Here is a 25,112-nt window from a genome sequence, read left to right as displayed (position 1 = left end):
CTCTGCCATTTAAGAAAACTATATCTAACATTTTACTTCAATGTAATTTTTCTGCACAAAGACTTTATCCCTTGATTTCCATTAATATATAAATAAAAATCTATTGACTTCTGCAGTGAATATAGCAACAATATAGCAACTTAGCCTCCACAGCCTTCTTTGGTAGAGAATTAAAATTTCTGAGGTCTTTTGTACGTTTTTTTCAGTGCTCAATATCAACCTTTGCTCATTATTACTCCACTTTCAGTTTGTCTGGATTGTGTATTGGATCAGATTTTTTTTCTGAACAAACAAATCACTGCTGCCCTTACTTTTATGAGCATCAGCACCAAACGTATGAACTTGACTTTGGTGTGCATGTAGGTTCCAGCCACTAATGCAGATATGATTCCTATTTAATTCCTATTCAGTCTTTTTCTTTCTGTGGTTGTGTGGTGCTCTTAAGAGTTGTATTTTCAGTACAATTTCTTAATCTGATTGCAGTTGCTCTTTTGGGTTCCTTCTAGAATTGTTTGTTAATAAGTATTAGGCTAAAATATTGTAAAAATGTTGGTTTGACCTCAAATGGAATATTACTTTCTGGGGATTATACTTTATCCATGCTTTTGAGTCTGTTTGGTGGAGTTTTATTCCCATGACACCAGGCAGGAGAGTCTTTAGCTCTGCTTAGAGATTGAAGATTCTGGTTGTTCTGGAAGGAGTTGAACACAAGACTTAATAGAGGTATACAACAATATGGAAATGTTTTGAGAGTGGCATAGGACTGTCATCCCAAAATCATGGGTTTGTAATGATTTACAAATGAACCACAGACAACACGAGAGTTTTAGTTCTTGTAGAGACACAAAGACTGCTTGAAGGCAATGATGGAAACTGACTTAATAATAATGTTCAGGAGGGAATTTGATAAACATTTGAATAATATTTGTAGGATTGAGGAAGGTGTAGAGGTGTGAGAGTAAATGGATAACTTTACCAAAGAACAAAGGGCTGACTGGTCAGTAATATATGCTATAGCAAAGTCTTTGTCAATTGTATTGAAACCTTGTTATGGAAGTTTTTACAAACAGTATCATAAGGGTTCTACTATCCTTTTGTCAAAGTTGGTTTGACAAGTGGGACCTTTCTCTTCTAATCCTTGTAGACTCTTCCTTGACCTTTGGTTGATGACGCCTCCTCTTATTGTTCAGTATGCTTTTGACTTTTTTTTGCCTGCTGAATGCTGAGACTGTAATTATACTGGGTTATATTTATCTTGATGTGCCAGTGCCTTTTATCTGTGGTTTGTTTTTTCCACATTCCTGTCAAAGCTCCCTGAAACTTAACAAATGGTTCAAGGAAAGGAAGACTTGCATTTATGTTGACCCTATTACCATCCCAAATAGTTTCACAACCAACAGAGTTACAAACGATGCCCTGTAAATTTCTTTCCTCGTTTGCTTCATTTTTGGGCACTGTGACACCTGATCCAAACTGTTTATTAACCCTGAATGTAAATATTGCATTCTCGAGCCTTTTTGAAGCTTTTTTTTAAACTGTGTGTAATTTGATGCTGAAAGGAAGCTTAAAAATATAATTCCCTCTGAGCAGCGCAGGGCTTGGAATGTTGCACACTACCTTTCATGAGGACAGGAGCCTGATTTTACAATATTTAAACAATGGTTAGAACCAAGTCTGGGATAGGGATGACAACTGTTGGATCTTGTTGAATTGTATTAAAGGAATGGGTCAAGTTGGATGAGATTTTTACTGGTGTTTGGGAATCAAATTCTGCTCGGGCCATTTATCAATGGCAATTATAAAATCCAACAGGAGGGCATGTGGTTGATCCTGTTCATGAGCTGGATGTTATCTGTGATGTATAATCTGGTAGTCATCTGATCGGGTTAATGAACTTGGTTGTGCATGTTTTATTTTAAGTTTAAATATTACTGATAATTAGAGTATGACTCCCCAATGTTTTACAGTGATACTTGCTGTTATCTCCCAAGTTGCCATATCCCTCAGTTCTAATGAGCTCATCTAATTGGCACTTTTCATTCAAATTCTCAAAGGATTGTTAATTTTCCCATGATTCTTTATTAAAATCATATTAAATCAGGCCAGAAATTCTATTCTCTATTGATTAACTTGACCCTTTGTTGATTTTTGCTTGGGAGTAATTTCAGAGTGTTTTGCTGTTGAGTAGGAAAGTCTTCTGGTAATTTGGTTGTCTCTGTCTAAACCAACTGTCAATTGAGGCAGTAATTTAAGCTTTCGAGATCATCCTGTTGGTGATTCAGCTATGACCTGCTCCATCTTGTTCCCTGTGTAGTTGTTGTTCTATGCTAGTTAGTACTGATCTCGTTCAAGAAATTGTTCCTTTGCTGGTTAGCTTTTTCTCCACCCAAAACACAGTTTTGTTACAGGGTGTGTGTCAGAGGGAGGAACACCACTTTAAAGTCCCTTTTAAAACATAAAACAGTACAGCATGGAACAGGACCTTCAGCCCACAATGTTGTGCCAATCTAATTGAATTAGTGATCAAGTGCCCAACTAAACTAAAACATTAACTGTTAATTTGATTCTGGTTTTCTTTTTATAGAACTTGGTGCTGTCGGACTGTTTCTATTCATTTTATGACCTGCAGAAGGAGTTTGAGAAATGCTGTCCAGATGCAGCCTCCACAAAAGAACTTTCCATCGGTTCCATGGCAGAATGTATCCTTTCCTCTTGGTTAATCATCAGTCTTGTGCCTAGACTTCTCTTTTTTTTCCAAGCAGTTTGAATGATTTTTCAGTAGATGCCATTCTATCCAATGATTCCAGAACTGGCAAGAGGTGCAAGTCTGAGATGGAGTTCTTTATTGATTTTAATATTTGGTCACTAATCATGTATGAATTCTACACTTGTACAAATAAATCACCCAGTGGAAGCTTTTCCCTTTGTGCAATCCAAATAGAAAATAATACAAAGTAAAGTGATACATTGATTAGTCTGTGATCAAAATTGGAGCAGGATCTCCACCATCTATTGTGAGACCTTCCTCCTTTTCTCTCCCTTACTGTTCTGTAAAACAAGAGTATCAGTTCACATTTTCTGCTCCTTGCAAAACCTTCGGACTGATTGAAGACTAGAACAATGCAAATGACTTCAGTATTAGAATCTCTGATTATGGAAGGCACATAAATGGAGAATGGAGATTTGGTAATTGTAAATGACATATCAGGCAGGGTTTTGAAATCAACTTCCTCTTTTTATTTGCCTCTCTCTCTCCCTGTCTTTTTGACTAATTTCTTGGTGCGACCTATGTTTTTATATAATCCATTTGCCCATCCTAGTTGCAAGTAATGGATGGTTGCATTTAAAGATGCAATTCTTGATAATTGTCAATCCAGCTTCCTTAATGATATGCACAGACTTGGAATTGAGCACAGACAATGCAGTCAATGAGTTTGGTGTATTTGAAGTGACCACCATGGGTGCAATTATTTTGCAGTTAATTAGTGAGCCTTACAGTAAGTGTCTTAACATTTCTGATACTGCATTTTTGATTTTCTCACAGAGACTGGATGACATTTGATGGTTTTACTCTTTTTTTAGATTATGGGTTCAAAAACTTTGAAACTGTCAACTATAAGTTTGAAACTGGTCCCTGGTGAGTACTAGTGCACTTGCTGACTTGTATTTGGAAGGTGCTGTATTTGTCATTTAAGGGAAGCTACCCAGTGCAAGAATGCTTAACAGAAAATGACACGTGATGTTTGTGCTTGTGTGTGAGAAAGTTAGAAATGTACCATGGGGCTAAAAATCTACATCTTGGGAGGGGTGGGGGGGGGGGGGGGGAAATCTGATCCAGGGAAGTATGTTTTATCATTGATTTGGATCTCACTGTAATGGGTCCGTGCCTGCTATGCTTCACAATTCAGTTCTGGATCTCGAGCTGTGCAGTTGTGAGGGGCCATTGAGTGGATTCTTGGACAATCCTGAGGGAGGGAGGGAAGTTGGAGGAAAAAAAATGATCCCAGAAGTATCCAGTTGTTGGTTTGAGAGGAGGTAGTAATTGTCAGGGAATGAATGGTCTGAATGATGTGTGTGGCCTAAAAGCAGCAAGGAGTATCTTGCCGAGAATGATGCTTCAGCTTGGCGAAATTGGTTAAACCATTGACATTTGCTACATTAAATGTTTTGAATTGTATAACTGCCATTTTTGAGGTAACACTGATGGGTGGAACTTTCTGTAAAATGCTCTCTTGCAGCAGCAAAGCTGAAGGAGTAGATGGTGAAACAGTAATTAGGGCCAGAGGTTTGCCATGGCAGTCGTCTGACCAAGACATAGCACGATTTTTCAAAGGACTAAACATAGCAAAGTAAGTGTGCTTTGGAATAAGGATCCAATCCTGTGAATGTTGTATTCATTTTAATTTGTAACTGTACGTGATTTAACTTGTCAAAAACCATTGACATTTTCCTCCATTTGTCTACTTTCAAATTAACAACTTGCAGAGATAAAATGTATGTAATAGCTGTATTGAAAATGTTGGTCATTTCCAAGATCAGGAGGTTTCCCTGGATGTGTTCACTGCAGTTCTCTCTACACTCCCTTTATATATTTTTTTAAAAAAAGCTATCTATATCATGTTTTCACCATTTGTTTGGTAATCCTCAATGTTTCCCCTCCTAGTTTGGCATCTTGTTTTCCTTAATCCTATGAAGCAACTCTGGGCAGTAAAGACACTCTGACAAATGTCTAGTGGTGTTGCAATAAAATGTGTTCCAATTTACGAAGGACTGGTGATGGGCAGGTTTCTAGTTTAGTAGCTAAAGTAAACTCCTTGAGCATTTTTGGAGATGGTAGCAGTTGGAATACAACCTGATTCCGCAGTTGGGCTCTGCAGTTGGTTGCTGACGGTTTCTAGGGTGCAGTTGGTCATGTTGGAGAGAGCTACTCTAGTAGGCCTTCCGAAGTCAACACCAGCTCAGTTTGTGGGCTGGCCCTGTCCAGTATGATGATTTGATTTTCAACAGTGTTTGGAAATGATCATCCTTTTTCAGCCAGTCAGAAATTCCCAAAAGCAGAAGTGAGCAAAATTTAAAATGATAGTGGATACAAAACTGGTCAAAGGATGTTGGTGGTTGTTTTGCAGACTGAGGTGGTCCCTAGAGGAAAGGACTTCTTGTATTTTCGATGTTAAAGATCTGAACTGGGATATGGGGCATAATTTCAAAGTCTGCAGTGGAGAGGGCTTGGACATGCATCATGTTCAGGCATTGGTGTGCATATAGTGACACCTGAAGCAATGCAGAGTAGTACAAAATGTTGTGGTGTGTAAAATGCTACAGTCTTGGAAGAATGAGGAGAGGCAATATTAACAATTCTAGAAGGGATGTTGGAGCAGAATAACTCTGGGTGCATGTAAACATCTTAATGTCAGTGTATAATATCAAGAAGGCAGCATAAAGCTTTTACCTTAAAACCTCTCAAGCTTCAATTCCTATCTAACCCACCACACACAGGAAGGACGTCCAAACCTTTAGGGTGCAGAAGAAATTTATTTAACTTGGCACAACTTGCTAGAGAGACCTGAGAAGACGAGTTGATTTTGCTTTGGAGCAAAGTTTAACAGAAGGCTTAGTAGAAAATCTTCAACAATGATTGATAAAGAGAAATTGGTCAGTAGAAGATTTGTGCATAATAATCTGTCTGATGGCCTGATGCACCAAGAGAATGGTGGATTATTGAGATTTGCAATACACCAACCAAAAGAGCAGTGGAAGCAGATTCAAGGGTAAATTCCAAGGAGGATGAATAAATGAAAGTGGAAAGGAAAAGGGGTCAGGGACCAATTATATGGCCTCTCCAGCAGGATTCTATGAACTTGGTGCTTGAATATTCCCTTAAATGTTTCAAATGGCTTTGATGGAATTGATACTTGGAATGGATTACAGAGTCTTGTGCATATATTTAAAAATATCCATTTATTCCTTGAGCACTAATCATAAGTTTCTTTTGCCATTAATCAGTAATTCATAACAATCCACTTTTACCATCCTAAACTCTTTATTTAAAAAAAAAAGTTGAAGCATTTGTATTTAATGCTTTTCCTTTCACATTTATTGTGAAGCTCTCCCTTACCAAACCCATGGTAGTTGAATCTCTCAATGTTCCTTCATCCCTGATTGACCAGGTGTTATTCTGTATCATTCTACTTTTCTCTGAAGTGGGTCACTTGTCTGTCCATTCCCTTAGCTGTATCTAAGAGAAGAGAATGACTTTCCTCCTGACAACAACAACAAGGCACAATCATGAGTGTATTGAAATAGTCATCACTCTCCTGATGAGTAAAGCTTCCATGCAAAGGCTGCATTCCACAGATAGTGCTGAAGGCATGTGGCTCCTGGTAAAGGGGAGGAATGCATAATAGGGAAGAGTTGAGGCCATGTGATTAGGCCATGGGGAGATTTCCACAGGAGGGTGGAAACTGGGACAAAGTATGGAGGTGTTTCTGTGAACCAATGTAGGCTAGTGAGAGTGAATGAGCCACCTTTGCAGAAGGCAATGGGCAATAAGGAGTAATAGTTTGAATGTTAAAATGATTTGTACATGGATTGGCTTGAGGTAGAAGTGGAATGAAGTTGAGGGGTTGAAATCATACCTTGTACAAAGGAAGGTAGTTGTATCCTAGCTCCAGGACATCACTGTAGGAGTTGGTCAGGGGAGTGTACTGACCCCAACCATCTTCAGCTGCTGTAATGACTTTCCTGCCATTATAAGGACAGAGAAGTCAAAACTTCAGCAAACAAAGCAGCCCATGCCTGCATGGAGCAAGACCAAGATAACATTTGGGCGTGGGCAGATAAGTGGCAGGTAATATTCATGCAGGCAGTGACCATCTCAAACAGAGTTCAACAACCTCCTTGACATTCAATTACCACTGCTGAGTCCCCCTACCATCACTGTTCTCCAAATTATTTTTGACCAGAATCTCAGCTGGGTTAACTAGATATTGTGGTTTTGTTTGAGCAGGTCACAAAACCTTAGTGAGTGACTTTCCTCCCAGCAACAACAATAAGGCACAATCGTGAGTGTAATGAAATAGTCGCCACTCTCCAGGATGAGTAAAGCTTCCATAACGCTTGAACCTCAGCACCATCTGCACAATGCAGCCTGATGGTGTGGTACCCACCACCTTAACCATTCATTCCATCAACCACAGGTGTATGGTGTGTACCACTTACAAAATGGATTACAGTTTGTCATCTAGACTACTCTAAAGGCACCTCCCAAATGCATAACTTCCAAAAAGGACTAGGGCTTCTAGTGCATGACAGCAACATTTGCATGTTCCCCAAGTTGCACACCATCCTAACGAGGAAATGTATTGGCGGTCCTTCATCGTCACTCTCTCTAAATCCTGGAACTCCCTGCCCAATATCATGGGAGTACCTTCACTGAGAGGACTGCAGTAGTTCAAAGGATGGCTCACCACCACCTCCAAAGGTAATAAATGCTGCCCTTGGCAATAATGACCCGATCCCCAAAAATGCATGAATTAAAAATCTGAAGGTATAAATTTCCACATTCAAAACATGCAATAAATGTAAAGGGATTGGTCATTGTGGGTGACTTGTTGGTCATTGGTGACTGCCTGCACAAGCAGAAAATTGAAAGATTCTTGCTTTCTCAATTTTTGCCTTTAAATGCATGCGATTTGTCCATAGAGTAATTCTTTCTCCCCTCCGTCCCCCCCACCCCCACCCCTTTCCAAAAACCTCTACTTGGGGAAGTAATTGTTCATACATCAACTTACTATCAGCCAATACTTAACCAGAATGAAACTGCAGTTAAATTGATTGGATCCCCAACATCGTTTGTGGCAGGGATTTCAAACAATCACTGACTATAAGCCCCCTCCCCCACCCCCTGCGGATATGTCACAATGATCCCTCTTTATCAGATAAACTTAATGTCTTTTATGCATGTTTTGAGGCAAGTAACACAGTTCAGGCACAGATGCTTCCACCATCATCAAGAGACCAGGTACTTCAGCTGTCTACGGCTGGAGTGAAAAAGGCCTTCGCCAGCGTCAATCCACGTAAAGCTGCGGGGCTGGACAACATTCCTGGATGTGTTTTAAAGGATTGTGCAGAGCAGCTGAAGGATGTCTTTGCAGACATCTTTAATATCTCGCTCAGCCAGGCAGTGGTGCCCACCTGCCTCAAAAGTGCCATCATTATTCCTGTGCCTAAAACGTCAAACCCAGCCTGCCTGAATGACTTCTGCCCTATGGCCCTTACACCAATAATAATGAAATGCTTTGAGCGATTGGTCATGCAGCATATTAAGACCTGTTTCCCTGCAAACTTAGATCCCCTACAGTTTGCATATAGAATCAATCGATCCACAGAGGATGCAATCTCCACTTTGCTCCACCTCACACTGTCACATCTGGAGGGGAAGAATACATACGCCAGGATCCTCTTCACCGACTTCAGTTCAGCATTTAACACTATCGTTCCACAACAGCAGGTGGAAAAGCTGAGGTTGTTAGAGTTGGATACTGGCATTTGCAATTAGGTCCTCAATTTCCTGACACAGCGGCAGCAGATAGTTAGAGTTGGCAGTCATACATCAGGAACCATCTCAGTGAGCACAGGCTCACCTCAAGGCTGCATCCTGAGCCCTTTATTGTTTAGCCTGCTCACACGTGACTGCATTGCTGGATTCAGCACCAACTGCATCATTAAGTTCGCTGATGACACAACAGTGGTGGGTCTCGTCAGTGACAATGATGAGTCTGGATATAGGATGGAGGTGGAGCAGCTAACAGCGTGGTGTAGATTCCACAATCTCGCCCTCAATGTGGACAAAACAAAGGAGATGGTGATTGATTTTAGAAGGGCTGGCAAACATGATCATACACCGCTGACTATTGATGGTGCTGCTGTGGAGAGGGTCAGCAACATTAAGATCCTGGGGGTTCACTTAGAGGATGATCTGACCTCCTCTATTAACACTGCAGCCATCGTTTAAAAAAAGCCCAGCAGCGGCTTTACCCCCTCTGGAGACTCAGAAAGACAGGCCTCCCTATTCCATACCTCAGCACTTTTTACAGGGGCACCGTTGAAAGCATCCTGACCTACGCCTCACCTCCTGGGTTGGTAGCTGCAAGGCCTATGAACAGCAGCCCAATAGGATGGTGAAGACAGCTAGCAGGATCATTGGTGCCCCTCTCCCCTTTTTGATGGAGATCTATCAATAACGCTGCGTTGGCAGAGCTACGGCCATCATTAAGGACTTTCATCACCCTCCTCACGACCTGTTTTCCCTCCTGCCGTTGGGGAAGAGATAGGAGCATCTGCTCTACATCTAGTAGGATGCTGAACTGCTTTTTCCCACAAGCAGTCAGGATCATAGATGGACTGTGTCCCCTTCTACTTCCACCGACAAGCTCTCCCTCCACACACACGTACATAGTCGCATCAATACAGAAACAGTTTGATAGTTAGTTACCTGATACGTTGAACTTCATCTCGAGCTGAATAAGCACTTATTGATACATAAACACACTTTAACAGGTATGAATATGTGGTGTTGGTATGTTTTTAGTTTTGTTTTAGAGATATTTATCACTGTTCTTTTTGTTGAACTGGTGAGAAACAGTATTTTGTTTTTTTTGTGTATGTAAATACTCAGAGAAATGACAATAAAGTGAATCTTGAATCTTGACTACTGTCAGCATTGCTGGATAGAGATTTTTTATTTGTGATTTAATCAGTGTGCTATTTGTAATACCAATTCCAATACATGGGGGAAATGCACAGACTGAGTATTATTCTTGTGGCCTTCCTGGTCAATGGATAAATGAGTTATCAAAGGAAATCCCCAAGAGTTCAACTTTATACAGAAAACTGAGTAGAATCTGGGTATTTAATTACTGATTTGTTACTAAAGTTGTTAAAAACTTAAGTGTTAAATGGACTTGTTGCTGTTGGATTGGTTGGTGGCAGTGATGGATGGATATGAGAATACTTTAATAATGGGATCCCTCTGAATTTATTGAAGGGGTGGTGTAGCACTGTGCCTGAACTCTCAAGGAAGAAGAAATGGAGAAGCTCTAGTCAGGTTCATCAATCGAGAACAAAGGGATCTTGCACTGGAGAGACACAAACATCATATGGGGAGCAGATACATTGAGGTAGGAACCAATCTGATTTCACTTTTTTAAGCTTTATTTTTTTACCTTTTAAAAGCAATGGTTGATTTGTATGAAACTTCCTTTCCAGGTATACAAGGCCACTGGAGAAGAATTCTTAAAAATAGCTGGAGGTAAGATTTTGGAAAAATTCATGGGTAAAAAAGGAGATAGCAAAGACTTAAAGAAATAATTGGTTTAAAAACATTTTAATTTGGCTATGGATTTTAAATTTAATCTTCTATCACATTATGCCTGGGATTTGGTCTGTGGCTGGAAAGAATTATAGTAAGTTACAGGGCCAAAACTTTGGCTCATTGGGTTGACACTTGGTTTGCTCCTTTTCAGGAGATCAGTGGTTTCTGATTGCTTTTCCTATCTAGCAAACAGTCCCACTGCAACACTATAACCACAGCTCACTGGAGCTTCTTGCTCGTGCATCTTCCCTGGGATTAGGGTCATTTCCATTTAACCAAGTCTGCATGCCAGTGATTCCATCTGTTGGGTGGGGGAGAAAGAGAAAATAAGTGAGGAATACTAATTAGTTGGGATGAAGGAAAGGTATTGTGGGGTTGGGCTTTGGTAGATAAGTCTGTCTCTGTGAAGGAGATTGTCCTTCAACATTAGTGACTGCAGCTGTAGATGTGGAAATAGGCAGATAGATTGGAAACATGGATAACTATTTAACATCAACATATTGCTTAATGGGATAGCAATGTAGGATCAGTAAGCACAGGAGGCAGGGCTGAATGGATCAATGGGACATGATGAGACAAGGGTGACAATATCTAAAGATAATGAAATCCTGGATGAAGCTTCCAGCTGCAGATAAGCAATAAGGTGAAATCAAGCTGCTGGGGAGTTCTTGTCAGTACTTACCGTTCACCAAGCATCCAGGTTGGTCCAGTGCTAAAACTCTGGCCTATTTAGTAGTCAGTGCATGTGGGTTTACCTAGCTGAGATTTTCTCCCTTTGTGCTTTGACCCTTAGTGAGGAGAGGATTATTGGAAAGCACAAGTCCTACAAGGATTCCATTGGCAGTTCATTTCTCGTTTCCTAATGATAGTGACTCATGAATAAACATGTTCTTGCTGAATAAGTCAGTAAACAAATTTTGGAATCCCATTATGATCTGCTCAAGATTTGTTTTGAGATTTATTAGTGAAGTTTTTCTGTATCTAGCTATTTTTGATTCACTGATTTTACTTGGACAGTTAAAGGCAGTTCTACAGTCAATACACTGGTACCTTGTATTATGAAGGTTTTTTTAAATCACAGGTACTTCAAATGAAGTGGCACAATTTTTATCGAAGGAAAACCAAGTTATAATACGAATGCGTGGACTACCTTTCACAGCTACAACAGAGGATGTCCTTGGCTTTTTTGGAAAGGAGTGTCCTGTTACAGGTGAAAAGGAAGGGCTCCTCTTTGTTAAATACCCTGATGGAAGACCTACTGGAGATGCATTTGTGTTGTTTGCATGTGAAGAATTTGCCCAGAATGCACTTAAAAAACACAAGGAAATATTGGGGAAGCGTTATATAGAGCTGTTCAGGAGTACTGCAGCAGAAGTTCAACAGGTTAGTATCCTTTACTGCATGTTTTAGTGTATCTGACCTGACATTTGTACAGGAATGACCATCACCTTATTTTAACTATATTAGAATGGATAAATATTTATCCTCCCTTTATGGGTCTGCTTCCCATTGTCCATTCATTACCCTTCCTACACTACTTCAATTTCAACTTGTAACATGGTATAGAACAGGCCATTTGCCCAAAAAGCCTGTGCCATTTCACTGGAAAACCTACTTGATTTCCCTGATCCTACAAATGTTTTTTTTAACCTAAATATTCATTAAATTCACTTTAGAAAGTTGTTGTTGAATCTGCTTCCACTATTCTGCATTCAGGATGAAGCAATCATTCCAGTTAATAGCAGTTTCCGTGGTTGCCAACTTAATCTGGTGGAAGGTACAGTGACACAAACCAGGAAGTGATTTTATTTTCTGGTTGATGCCTCTCCTTGGTTCCATCCAACTATTTTCATAAGCAATGTCTTGAGGGAAATACTGTTTTGCAAAATGTCTCTTGCATACTCTTTGCTTGCTGCCAGCAATCAGTGCAGATCACAATCAAGACTGGTGCAACAACTTCTGTGAATTGCAATTTCAGGTGGAGTGTCTTGATTGACCTTTGCATTAAGCAGCTGCTCGTAAGACGTGTTCGTCACTGGGTGCTGACTGCAACTTTCTACACAACACTGGACTAGCTGATTGTGTAGAAGGAGGTGATGGAGCTCCTCTTTGACTTTGCATTGGTGCTGGCTTGAGGGTGTAGTTGTCACGTGGTGATGGAACAGGATTAAATATACATTTTAAAATTGAAATTCCAGTAAGTTGATAGACTCCCTACAGTGGTGATCAATCCGCTGGGAGGTTTGTTGCTCTGTTGATTGTTCATCTTAACAGAAACTTTCAGATAATGAAATTTAACATCTTGGAGAAAATTTGCCTGATTGATTTTCTTAACCTCTTAACACTCCATACTAATGAAGCATTTGTAAAATACATGATTGATGAATAATTACAAGATGATAATTAACATTACTTTCTCCAGAATAAAAATCTCAAAAACCATTGGGAGTCGATGAATTAAAACCAGACACCACTTTGAGACATCCACTTCAAAAATGAACATTGTTACAAACAAAAAGATGCAACTCTAGACAAAAGAATGATATTTGTGCTAAGAATTACAAGTCCTCCCCAGATTATGGCAGGGACTGTTTGTAACCAGGACAGTTTGCAAGTCAGAAATGTGGCCAGGAACCAAGTCCCCAGGTGGCAGAAGATGATGCTTGCAGCTCCACAGCAGCAGGCAAGTCCATCCTGCCAGTTTCCCAAACACTCGTATGTACTGGCCATACGTAAGTTGGGCATCTGTCAGCTGGGGAGGATCTGTGTGTTCCAGGCATCAGGCAAGCATACAGAGAAACTTTTTTTTTAAATATCAAGAGTTAAGGACCTTTTTATATTCAACTCTTAACATATTGGGAATTCCGATCAAAGATAGTTTGATGGACTCAAATCAAATGAAAGATGGATGCTGTATTCTTCAGAAGCACACGAAGGTAGCTTTGGGTGGAGTAGAAACAAAATAAATTACACATTCAAATGGAATGAGAACAAGTTTTTAAAGAATAAAGATTTCTCCTCCCCTGCCATTAGCAGGTGACTGTCCCACAGGTTAAAAAAAAATGGGACATTTGGGCACTCAAAGTTAAAATCAATTCAAACGTTCACCCAAAATAAAAGGAACATTTGCTCCTCAGAATTTTGTTTCACCAGTTTTAGTGGCAAAGTGGTGCATCTAGTAGTGCCTGACAACTCCAGTGACCCGGGTTCAATCCTGATCTGCAGTGTTATCTGTATGGCATTTGCACATTCTCCTAGTGAGTTTCTTCTGGCTGCTCTGGTTTCCTCCCACATCCCGAACATGCAGGTTGGTGGGTTAATTGGCCACTGTAAATTACCCTCCTGAGTATAGGTAAGTGGTAAAATCTGGGGACTTGGTTCTTGGGCGCATTTCTGACTTGCGAACTGTCCTGGTTACGAACAGTCCCTGCCGTAATCCAGGGAGGACCTGTAATTTTTAGCACAAATATCATTCTCTTATCTAGAGTTGCATCTTTTTGTTTATAATGATGTTCATTTTTGAAGTGGATGTCTCAAAGTGGTGTCTGGTTTTAATGTATCAACTCCCAATGGTTTTTGAAATTTTTATTCTGGAGAAAGTAATGTTAATTATTATCTTGTAATTATTCACCAATCATGTATTTTACAAATGCTTCATTAGTATGGAGTGTTAAGAAGGTGTTAAGGCACGGTAGTGTAATGGTTAGCATAACACTATTGTAGCACCAGCAACTGGGGTTGAATTCCAGCCACTGTCTGTAAGGAGTTTGTACGTTCTCCTCTTCCACACCCCCTCCCCCCCCCGCCTGCCCCCATGACTGCGTGGGTTTCCTCTGGGTGCTCCGGTTTCCTCCCACGTTCCAAAGAAGTACGGGTTAGGAAGTTGTGGGCATGCTGTGTCGGCACTGGAAGCATGGTGACACTTGTGGGCTGCCCCAGACACAGTACACAAAAAGGTGCATTTCTGTGTGTTTCAATGTACATGTGACTAATAAAGATATCTATAAATTGCGGTGTTAATCTTCAACTGGGTCTCAATGAGACACAAGAGTAAAGTGAATTGATCCCTTTTTGAGAGAGGATCTCGCTTCATGTCATTAACATCAAGTCAAGTTCTGACACTAGCCCTAAACTAAATGCACTAATATAGCTGAAATACAAATGTGTCATTATGCTTATGCTTGTGTTAAAGCAATGTTGCAAAACCAGAAGTATTAAATGAAGGAACTAATGTTTTTTCTCCCTCCTCTAACATCCCAGGTGTTAAATAGGTACATGTCTACACCATTAATTTCAACACTCCCTGCTCCAATAATCCCTGTGATACCTCAGCCATTCATTGCCACTGGAAGTACTAGGGACTGTATCCGTCTACGTGGCCTTCCCTACACAGCAAGCATTGAGGATATTCTGGACTTCATGGGAGAATTTACAATTGATATAAAACCACACGGTGTTCACATGGTGCTGAATCAACAGGTAATTTGAAATCTGCTCCCATTAATGTGAAATCATTACTATTTGAGAATGCATACTTCTATTTAGGACTTGATTTGATTCACTTCAATGTCTCTGCAGTTTGACAGTATTTGACTTTTAAATAGACCTGCAAATCAAGTCTCTTCTAACATGTTAATCCAATTATTTGTGTATAAATCTATTTAAATTTATTCTGTTGGTAAATGGGTTGACCTACATTCTGTTTGCTGTGCGGTGTAGATTATTTACTTTGGTTTATGGACGACCCTGCAGATTAATTCCTGGTACGGGTTAACTGCCCTTTGTCTCCCAGAAAATTGCCCTGGTATGGTTATTCCATCAAAGCTTTGGAAGCTGCCCTCCCTAGTGCGATGCTTTGAATTTGGTGTTTGAGCTGTGGCTGCTAGATATGTTGGCCGTTGGCAAGCAAACCTTGAATAATCTTGAGGATTTAAGGCATTTGAAATTAAAAGTTACTGTGATTCTGATCCAATGGCTTGTGTAGACTTGACTGTCATTTGTTACAGTTTATCCTGTTGTGAGTTTTCATTTTGGTTCCAATTTGTTCAGTGGCTATGTGTACGTTAGCATTTCTGTTCCACTGGTAAATTTGGGATGGTCATTCTTACAAGTGTGGCTTCTGATAAGAATTCAGCCAAGATATCTGCTGCCTCTTGTATTCTCATCATCACTGTCTAACCAAAGCTCCAATCTGTACTAAAATTCAGCAATTCTGAAAAATATAAGTTTGTCAAAAGTCAGTAAAGTCTTTTGGTTCTGTAAGTCAGGCTTCAAATTATAATTCCATAAAACTTGGAACTTGTATCAGCAAGTTAAGTTTTCTATTTCTTTTCAGAAATATTTCTTGCATAATATTTTGCCAAGATCCTTGCTTTAAATACCTTTTCTCAAGGGATTAATTAGAAATAAATGATGGCTGTGGAGGTTTGGGCTAGAGTTGAAACTTGGGATCTAAGTCCTCTTGCATAGTACCACTGCATGAATAGAATAATACTATGATTCAACTTTGCAGTGGGGAAACACCTGGAAGGTGTCTGAGGACCATCTTGATCGTTGATTAATAATTAAACAATAGTTACAAGGAAGCTCCTTCTGGCTGACAGCAGTCTTGAAGTTTCTTCCATAGTCATTTTATTATAACCTCTTCACTAACTCCATCTCTCAGATCTTCACATCCATTCTATTATATCCTCCAAATAATCGTGTTGTAAGAGCCCATACGGGTCGCCTCCAGGTTACGGCAGGGTTCTGATCCTGTGAGCTGTTCATAAGTGGAGATGTGGCTGCGAGCAGAGTTCCCAAGTGGCAGAAGATGCCTGCAGCTCCGCAGCAGCCAGCACATCCATCCCACCAGCCTCCCAAACACCCGCCTGTATGTACAGGCTGTACATTTGTTGGTTGATTGCAACTCGGGGAGGTCCTGAATGGTGTAGGTTGTCCTTTGTTGACATACATCTACCTCTAAGTACTTCTAGCCTCCTATCTGTAAACTTTGGTTAGATTAAACAATTTTCTGTGCTAAAATACACTGGTTTTAAAAGGCAAGCTCTGAATGTGTTATACTCTCTGCTTTTATTCCCTCAATGAATTTAAAAATATTCTTATAATACCTATTAACTCTACCAAGATACAATTTAACCACATCATTTTAAACCTTTTTAAGCTAAGAATATGTTCATTACTTTATACTTGGACTAATGCACTTAACAAGTTTAAATTCATATCGTCTATTTCCTAAATCAAATCTTTTTTATATTTCATTTTGGGCACATTGAGGTAATGGAGACCTGGTGGTACCAGTGAGTCCTGAGCAACACTCATTCATTGAGAGGAAACAAAGCGGCGTTGGATTATCTAATTTGTGCACACATTTTGTTTCAATGGTAATTCAAAAAAAACTGCCCAAGCATGGAGTATTTCCACAACTAGTAGGTGTGCATAGTAAAAAGCACCGCAGCCACTCTTAACCATTTAGTATTGGAAGCAGACATCTACTCTGAGAATGTTTCATACCGATAGCAGTTTATTGGACTGTTATTTGGAAGTTCTTGTAAGCCAGAATCTCCAAATGTGGCTTCAGGTTGAGGCAATTGTAGGTGTGATTCTACGCAGCCCTGAGCTTTGTGTGTAGCTTCAGTGGAATTTATCCATTAAAATTTTGATGCATTTGACTATAAAGGAGATTAACTGCTCTCTCTCTTTTTCTCTCTCTCTCTCTCCCCCCCACACTTGTTCTAGGGTCGGCCCTCAGGAGATGCTTTTATTCAGATGAAGTCTCCAGACCGTGCTTTCTTGGTTGCACAGAAATGTCACAAGAAGACTATGAAGGATAGATATGTTGAAGTGTTTCAGTGTTCCGGAGATGAAATGAGCTATGTTTTAATGGGTGGCACTTTAAATCGTAGTGGCTTGTCTCCGCCGCCATGTAAGTTACCATGTAAGTTTTGAATTCTGACGCTCTCTTGCTGCTAAAGGCTGAAATTTTGGTAGGTGGAGGCTGGAGCTTTGTTTACCTTTTTCATCTTTATCTGGTTTGCCATGATCAATGTTTCATCAATCGAGGCTTGAGAATGAATGGACGTTTTGATTTTTTTTGGTCTCCCCACTGCCTTGCCCTCCCTTCCCTACTTCACCAAATGGCGAAATTGGGTTTTGTACTGGGCGACTTTTGCTTTTTGGTACTTTTCTGGAGCTCTGCAGTAGGTCTGCCTGGTAGTAGGATTTTTAAACTTTTTGGAGATGATGCTCATGGGTTGAAGATGAGGTGACTTTACTGGGGTGCAGTCTCGGAAATGCTTTAACACAATGCCATAAAATGTTCAGATTAGCCTTTGGCTTTCACTAAAATGGACATTTTTTTTTCTAGTCAAAATGCAGGGATAAGCAATATGTCAAATTACTGAAGATGCATGAATGCAAAATTCGATATATTTGACAAACTATGTGCAGTGGCTGCCTGCAGAGTTCAGACCCCTTGGAATACTAATTACATGCCTATCTATTTGGGACATGAGACACATTGGTTATAAACCACCGTTCTGTTCTCATTTGCACATCTTGTTGTCTGTGTTTCAGGCCTTTCCCCACCGACGTATCCAACGTTCTCTCCTGGGCCTGCTGTAATACCAGCTGAAGCTGCCCTCTATCAACCCCAGGCCCTTTTGGCTCCTGCACGGTCGGCTCAACCTGCACCACCCGCCGTTGCCTATTACCCAGCTCAGGCAACAGCCACTCAACTCTATATGAACTACACGACCTATTATCCAAGGTAACTTCAGTGGAATCCTCTATGTTCATATTGTTACTGATAACTTGACACTTGGGAACCCTCATTAAAACTTAGATCTGTGAACACATGCGGGAGGGTACTGAATCTTGCCTGCATTACCTTTCTCTGAGAATATTTGGCATTAACTTTCAGCCCTCCGGTGTCACCAACGACGGTTGGATACTTCGCAGCTCCTCAAGCAGCGATGGCTGCAGCAGCATCATCGGCAGCCCATGCCGTGTTACCACAACCAGGAGCACTGGTTCGCATGCAGGGTCTGCCTTATAACATTGCAACGAAAGACATCCTTAGTTTCTTCCAAGGATATCAGGTAAAGGCCATTAATTTGCTCAGCTTTTGAGGACCTTTTCCTGAACTGTGTCACTCCTTTTGATTTGGGGGTATTTTTACTTAAATGTCTTTTCTAAGATTGCAGTGTAACTATAAAACTTGAGTGTGTCTCAGTTACGGTTCATCTGTTGGCCAAGGCCGAAGGATATCTAACTAAGAATTTTTTCTCATGCATTCTGTTTCTCTTGCTCTCCTGGATGTGTTGAATCGTGTGCTGATCTAAAAGTGAATACATTTTGGAACTGCCTCTAGCTTGGTATGGCCCCGTGAAAATGGGAATACTGTATACATTGCACTTTACGTGGGTATTGATCTGTTAGCTGTTGATAGGTGATATAATTTGGACTTTATACCAGTTTTGGGAGAAATCAGATGGTGGGTTTTGGGTTCCCTCCCCTTACGTGGAATCCTTTTTGGTTTTGTGGAGCTTTTGTACTGCATGTCTTGAACACTATAATGAGCAGTTGCAGTAATACCAGACCTGCTGTACAAGTAACATTTATGTGGCAGTAAAAATGTTCTGTCTCAACACTAATGACTGTCTCTACAATGCTCAAATATTGAACATTTAAATACACCAGCATTGTGCTTTGCATCATGTCCTCCTTGTTGTCTGCTGCTTTGCTTTAATTATCTTACTAACCACTTTTACATGTGAAGATTTGCTTGTATCAACTTGTACCTGTCCTTAATAATTCAAATTAATTAAAATCCTTTCAGTAAAATTGTCAAGTGGAGGTGTTGCCGTGGCAGAATATCTGGTGTACAAATCTAAAAGCACTATCTTTCTTGTTCCAGTGGAAAACAGCACATTTTTCGTACTCTAATTAAACTACCACAATTGTAGTTTAAATACATTGTTTCTAAACCATGGTGTGTTTTTCCACTGTTTACACTTGTGGTCATAGAACCACACAGGGTAGAAATGCACCCTTCAGCTCACTGAGATTAAACCCCCTCTTACATTGATTTTGTACTATTCTCCCCATGTATCCGTCAACTTCTCCAGATTTTTACCACTCAAGGGGTAATTTACAGTGGTTAATTAACCCACCAACCTGCATGTTCGGGATGTGGGAGGAAACCAGAGCAGCCAGAAGAAACTCACTAGGAGAATGTGCAAATGCCATACGGATAACACTGCAGATCAGGATTGAACCCGGGTCACTGGAGTTGTCAGGCACTACTAGATGCACCACTGTGCCACTAAAACTGGTGAAACAAAATTCTGAGGAGCAAATGTTCCTTTTATTTTGGGTGAACGTTTGTATTGATTTTAACCTTTAGTTCCCAAATGTCCCACTTCTTACCTGTAGGACGGTCACCTGCTAATGTCAGGTGAGGGGAAATCTTTGTTCTTAAATCTTGTTCTCATTCCATTTGAATGTGTAATTTATTTTGTTTCTACTCCACCCAAAGCTACCTTCGCGTGCTTCTGAAGAATACGGCATCTATCTTTCATTTGATTTGAGTCCATCGAACTATCTTTGATTGGAATCCCCAGTATGTTAAGAGTTGAATATAAGAAGGTCCTTAACCCTTGATATTACAAAAAAAAATCAGTTTATCTACGTATATACTTGGATTTCCTTCCACCACCCCCCCAGCCCCATTTGAATTGGGTGTTCATTCTTGTCTCTTTCTCTTTGAATAAGCAGCACTCCGTGCTGGACAGCATAACCAAATGTTAATTTCTTGTTTCACCAGATATCAGACCGTCAGAACACATATTTCAAAGTATTTCTTTACAGAGCCAGACCAAGCTGATTTATTGCTTATAGGGAAAGGAAGCTAACCTAATTGTATTTACTGGTCTGTGCTTCAGATGAAAATTCTGCATTGGGTTTTTAAAATGTTTCTTTCCCATGACCTCCTGGACTACTGAGATTATACTGGATTAAAGTTGCAGCAAGGAAAAATATGACCGCTGAATATTCAAATACTCTCATTTCATGTGTTTGTCTGTGTTTGGATATATAGTTTAGGAGGTGTGAGCTAACATTTTATGCTTTTAATAATTTCTCTGGATTTGTCTGTCTCCTTGCTTCTCCTCCTGCCATCCCCTTTCATAAAAGGGGAATCGCTTACAAACTGCATTGTGTGTGTGTGAGCAGGTCTGGTAATATGCTAATGAATGCACAACCTAGCTGGCCTAGAATATTTTGCTGTGCAGGTTAGTCACAAGGTAATGGTTTTTAGAAAATGGTGGATGGGCCTTTGCCAGGATTAATGATTCAATGACAGATTGACTGAAGTGTGCGAGTTTGGGAATGTACATGTTTGCTTTAATGTAATTCTGATCCTTTTACTTCAGATGCCTGAAGTAATAATGTTCCCCACCCCACCTTTTTTGTATGTTGAAATTGGCAAGAGAGAATTTGTATATTTTACAGATATGATGAAAGTAAACTCCAAGCACCTTTAGAAACTATAGAAGACTAACTGGCACTCCCCAAACCCATTTGTTTTCTCCGTTTTCCCAGAACTACATAATTAATATTTCTATTCCCCCTTCTTGAGCTGTGTTATTTAACTGGTTTGATCTTGTCCCTGAAGTTATTTTTCAGCTAACTTAGAAACATGAATGGTACCTGATCAAGGTTTAAGTATCCTCTTTTGAACTTTTGTTGAGTAGTAGACTTTTGCTTTTGGCCTTGTTAAGGGACACAAGAATGAGCTGCATAGTTTTCCTTGTGTGACCTGCAATTTAAAAAAAAACATTCTTGACAAGGCTTTGCATGAAGTTACTATTATACCTTTAATCGATTTAGCAGTCTGTTGTAATGCAGTGATCCACCTGGGCTCTATGCAAAGTGAAATGATCATTATTAAGCAGCCTGGTGGTGACTATTTATTGTCTGTGTGGCTTTTCCTGTACTGTCATGAACAACAGAACATGTTCACTTTGGCCCAGTCAGGCTGACCTGGTTCTGAAACCAGAATGTGCATTTAACCAGATAGCAGGGGTGGTCTGTCTTGCAGGCTCCCCCTGACCAGCACCATGGTCCAGGTGACAGTGTGGAAGCCCCACCCCAAAACTCATTGATGGCTGGTAAAGCTGGCGAGGAGCTTTGCTGACCTGAAATAGAAATCACTTTAATAGTTATCTCTGAACTAAAATTGCTGAAGTAAAAAGTTAACACTATTCTGTGCCCAACACATGCCATTAAAATCTATGCCATGCAATTGCAGAAAGGTCAGCTGGTGCTGCTGGACATGTGTAGAGTCCAGATGTGAAGCAAACTGTCAGACTCAAACTCCCTGAATCTGTTAATCAGGCCTGTTCTTAAGTTTTTCGAATGCATATGCACATGTCTTTGTCCTGAATAAATGGATGCTGATGCTTCCATTCAGGACTTCCTGACCACAGTCAGCATAATTTGGCTCAATATGTTTCAGAAGACATACTGCAGAGTTGGACATGAGTTACTTGTCCATAACACATCTTTAACGTTAATGCTTTAATCTTCCAGCCAAAGGGATTTTAATTTCATCTTTTGTAACAAGAAACTAAAATTTTCTCTTGCCAAGTTGAAGCCCAGGGTAAGAACTTTCTAGGTTTGCAATTTGTGGTGAAGCATGCACTCACCAAGCAATGTTCCTATTGACTGATGTGTGTATTCAAACTTGTACTGTAGTACGCACCTGATGACTACAGCGGCCTTATTCAGATGAACGAACAAGCAAGGAGTATGTTTCAGGCACCCAAAGAGTGGGTCTGTTTGTAGATGACCAACTTTACAAATTTCAATAAGGTAAGGGAGAAACTTCCCAGCTGGCTCTCTGGCCAGGCTTCACTCTCGAGTGACATCAACTGGTGTTTCGAAACTGGGATTTCCATTTTTCTCTCTCTCCGCCTCGTCTCTGAGACTGTCATCTTTCTTGGCATCTTCCAAGGGTGGAGCTGCAAACCCAAATGAGGCGGTTGCAGTGCTTTCTTGATTGCTAGGAAAGAAATTGGTGGGAGTGGTGGGTGGTTGAACAAACCTGCATGGCTGTGATGATGCAAATGGGAGGGGAGGGATGAAACTCATGGTCATGAGATGTGCAATATGACTCTGTAATCACAGTGAGTAGAGAATCAGTTTAGTGGAGATACTTTTGTTGCACCTGGTTTTCCAACCTTTGAGAATGAACCAAGTACAGGAAGGGATGCTAACACTGTGTATAGATTGATTCTAATTTCCATGGTTCCTGTGCTACTTTGAAAAGCTGGAAAGGTATGGACGTGAAGGACAACAGGACAAGGTTGGACGTGGAAAATAGTTTTTCTTATGTGAGAGCGAGGATGTATTTACATGGAATTTCCTTCTGGAGGATCAGAGTCTGGAGAATCGATGAAATGTCATTTTCTGGAAAGGAAGTGGACATTCTTGCAAGCAAAATGGTGTGTTCTTTAAAATTAATATTCAGAGTTATCAGGACTAAATTTCTTAACTATTCCTTTGCACAAAAATAAAACTGAGTGCTGGAAATATTCTGCAGGTCAAGGAGAAACCTGAAATTCTAACGGTTTCACTCTCCATAGATATTGCTTGACCTGCTGACTATTTCTAGCATTGTTTACTTTTCAGACTTATAGCATCTGCCAAATTTTTGCTTTCACCAGCTCCATCCACCGAAATTTTGAGTAAGTCTGGTGATCTCAACCTCAACTATATGTTATGAAGTAAACTTTCATTTGCTAACGTGCAGCACAGCTCTTTAAATGCAAGTCTACTGCTCATATTTGTTTTTAACATTTAGACATAGCAAACACACCATTTTGTTTGTCGCTACGTCTTGCTCTATGCATTGAAAAGATACAGAGCATCTTTTTTTCTTTTTGGCTGTTGGTTACTTTCCTGAGTTCTGCTTTCCTGTGGTTTTCTGACTTTTCATTTTGTTATAATATTAGCAAAGCGTAAAAGTGCAGCAATTTTATTTACATGGCAGCTCGATCATAGGGTGCCCACTATTACATTCTTTGAACTAATATGGTCAAATTTTGCTCTTTAAATATTGTGCCAACTTAAATTTTTGTTTAGATGAACATCTACCAACTGAATGGGCAAAATCATTAGATTGACTTGGAGCTCATTTATCAGTTGAAGAATCTCCTAATTTACATGAAGAATTCCACGTACACTTCAGTTTTTTTTTCCTTTTTCTCCCTCAGCTTCATGCAGATACAATCTTAATTCTGTACAACTTCAACGGCCAGCCCAGTGGAGAAGCTTTGGTGACTTTCCCAACCCTTGAGATGGCTACACGAGCTATGTCGGAAAAGAACGGACAACTTATTGGTCATCACTGTATAAGCCTCAGATTGGTGTAAGACCCACAACCAATTTGCCAGCCTTCATACCCATGGGAAATGCATAATGAGTCCTTAAAGGAAAGTGGCCTTGTACAGAATGTGGCAAATAAAGGAAACTGCAAAGTGTGGGACACCCCCTTTCTGCCAAAGGGTTGTGCACTAATGCAAAAGCCATAATAAACTGCAATATTCTACATCTACCTTTTTAACTACCAATTTGCATTTATAATTTTGACTTTATACTGATGTGGAAGTGACTTGCGAAACTTGACAATGCTAACTAGTTAAGTTATATATTTTTATTTAAACCTAGTAGCTTCAGAGCCACATGTAGACTTGCTGTTCTTAATGTGCATGCAGTGTTTATGTTAAACCATTTGTATATTATGATACAAAGATGCTGCTTATAGGTAATGCCTCTAATGCATGCAATAGAATTTTTTTGTATATGCCTATAAGCAATAAGGATGAATTTTTTTACGCTATGATGACTAAGTGACAAATTATCTGCTGTTGGAGCACTAACACCTTGTTATCCATGATTTTCTTCCCTATGTGCCTTAATGCAAAGTGCAATATCAGCAGAACAAGATTTTGATAAGGTCTCATGTGAGGCTGAATGAGTTGTATGTACTTTAGTTAATAGAGCAAGTTTGAAACTTGCAAAGTATAAATTGTATGCTTTGTATAGCCAATAAAGTTTAAAGATGCATAACTGAATCTGTTATTTTGTACACACCATTGGGATTTGTCATTTTTCTCATTTTAAAGGATGATACTCCATCTTGCAGTAATCTTGTCATTACAATGATTGTGGGGAAAATACCTGCTTCTGTGTGAGGTGGGTAGTCTTTGGGCTACAGAATGATATTGATCAGAAAGTAAGCTGGGAAGAGCAATGGCAGATGGAATTTCAGTTCTAATAATTGAGGTGAAGCATTTTGGTGGGGAGGGGGGGGAGCGGTCTAAGAAGGGTAGGACACATACCGTGAATGTTTGGGCCCCAGAGAGTATTGAGGAACAAAGGGACCCTGGTACACAAGTCCAAAGATCCCAGAAGGTGACGGCACAGGTAGATAAAGTGGTGAAGGTGACAGACAGGATGATTGCCTTCATTAGCCAGGGCACAGAATACAAGTTCAGCAAGTTGTTGGTACATTTTGTGAAACATTAGATGGGCTACAGCTGGAATATCGCATGCAGTTCTGGTCACACACTATAGGAAGGATGTGATTTGCTTTGGAGAGGGTGCAAAAGCAGATTCACTTGGATGTTGCTCGAGATGGAATGTTTCAGTTATGAAGAGAGGCTGGATAGGCGGG

At 40.1% G+C, this 25,112-nt stretch overlaps 1 protein-coding gene across 3 annotated transcripts in view; it reads left to right on the top strand.

Moving 5' to 3' along the window:
* esrp2 (epithelial splicing regulatory protein 2) overlaps nucleotides 1–24,510 on the top strand; it is a 31,889-nt gene extending 7,379 nt beyond the window's left edge. For 2 of the 3 annotated variants that reach the window (XM_052028413.1, XM_052028412.1), the window contains 13 exons: nucleotides 2,585–2,699; nucleotides 3,399–3,497; nucleotides 3,583–3,637; nucleotides 4,239–4,349; nucleotides 10,046–10,178; nucleotides 10,267–10,309; nucleotides 11,454–11,755; nucleotides 14,633–14,851; nucleotides 17,111–17,309; nucleotides 17,948–18,140; nucleotides 18,294–18,471; nucleotides 22,130–22,246; nucleotides 23,650–24,510. In XM_052028413.1, coding sequence (XP_051884373.1) covers nucleotides 2,585–2,699; nucleotides 3,399–3,497; nucleotides 3,583–3,637; nucleotides 4,239–4,349; nucleotides 10,046–10,178; nucleotides 10,267–10,309; nucleotides 11,454–11,755; nucleotides 14,633–14,851; nucleotides 17,111–17,309; nucleotides 17,948–18,140; nucleotides 18,294–18,471; nucleotides 22,130–22,219 — 1,737 coding nt within the window. In that variant the 3' untranslated portion in view covers nucleotides 22,220–22,246; nucleotides 23,650–24,510. The remainder of the gene's footprint in view (nucleotides 1–2,584; nucleotides 2,700–3,398; nucleotides 3,498–3,582; nucleotides 3,638–4,238; nucleotides 4,350–10,045; nucleotides 10,179–10,266; nucleotides 10,310–11,453; nucleotides 11,756–14,632; nucleotides 14,852–17,110; nucleotides 17,310–17,947; nucleotides 18,141–18,293; nucleotides 18,472–22,129; nucleotides 22,247–23,649) is intronic. The other variant, XM_052028414.1, reaches the window with a different exon arrangement.
* The last annotated feature ends 602 nt before the right edge of the window (nucleotides 24,511–25,112 follow it).

Source organism: Pristis pectinata, chromosome 13 (assembly GCF_009764475.1).
Source record: "Pristis pectinata isolate sPriPec2 chromosome 13, sPriPec2.1.pri, whole genome shotgun sequence".
NCBI classification, from domain to species: Eukaryota; Metazoa; Chordata; class Chondrichthyes; order Rhinopristiformes; family Pristidae; genus Pristis; species Pristis pectinata.
The sequence above is the reverse complement of the archived record's forward strand: the minus strand, read 5'-3'. Positions and strand labels throughout refer to the sequence as shown.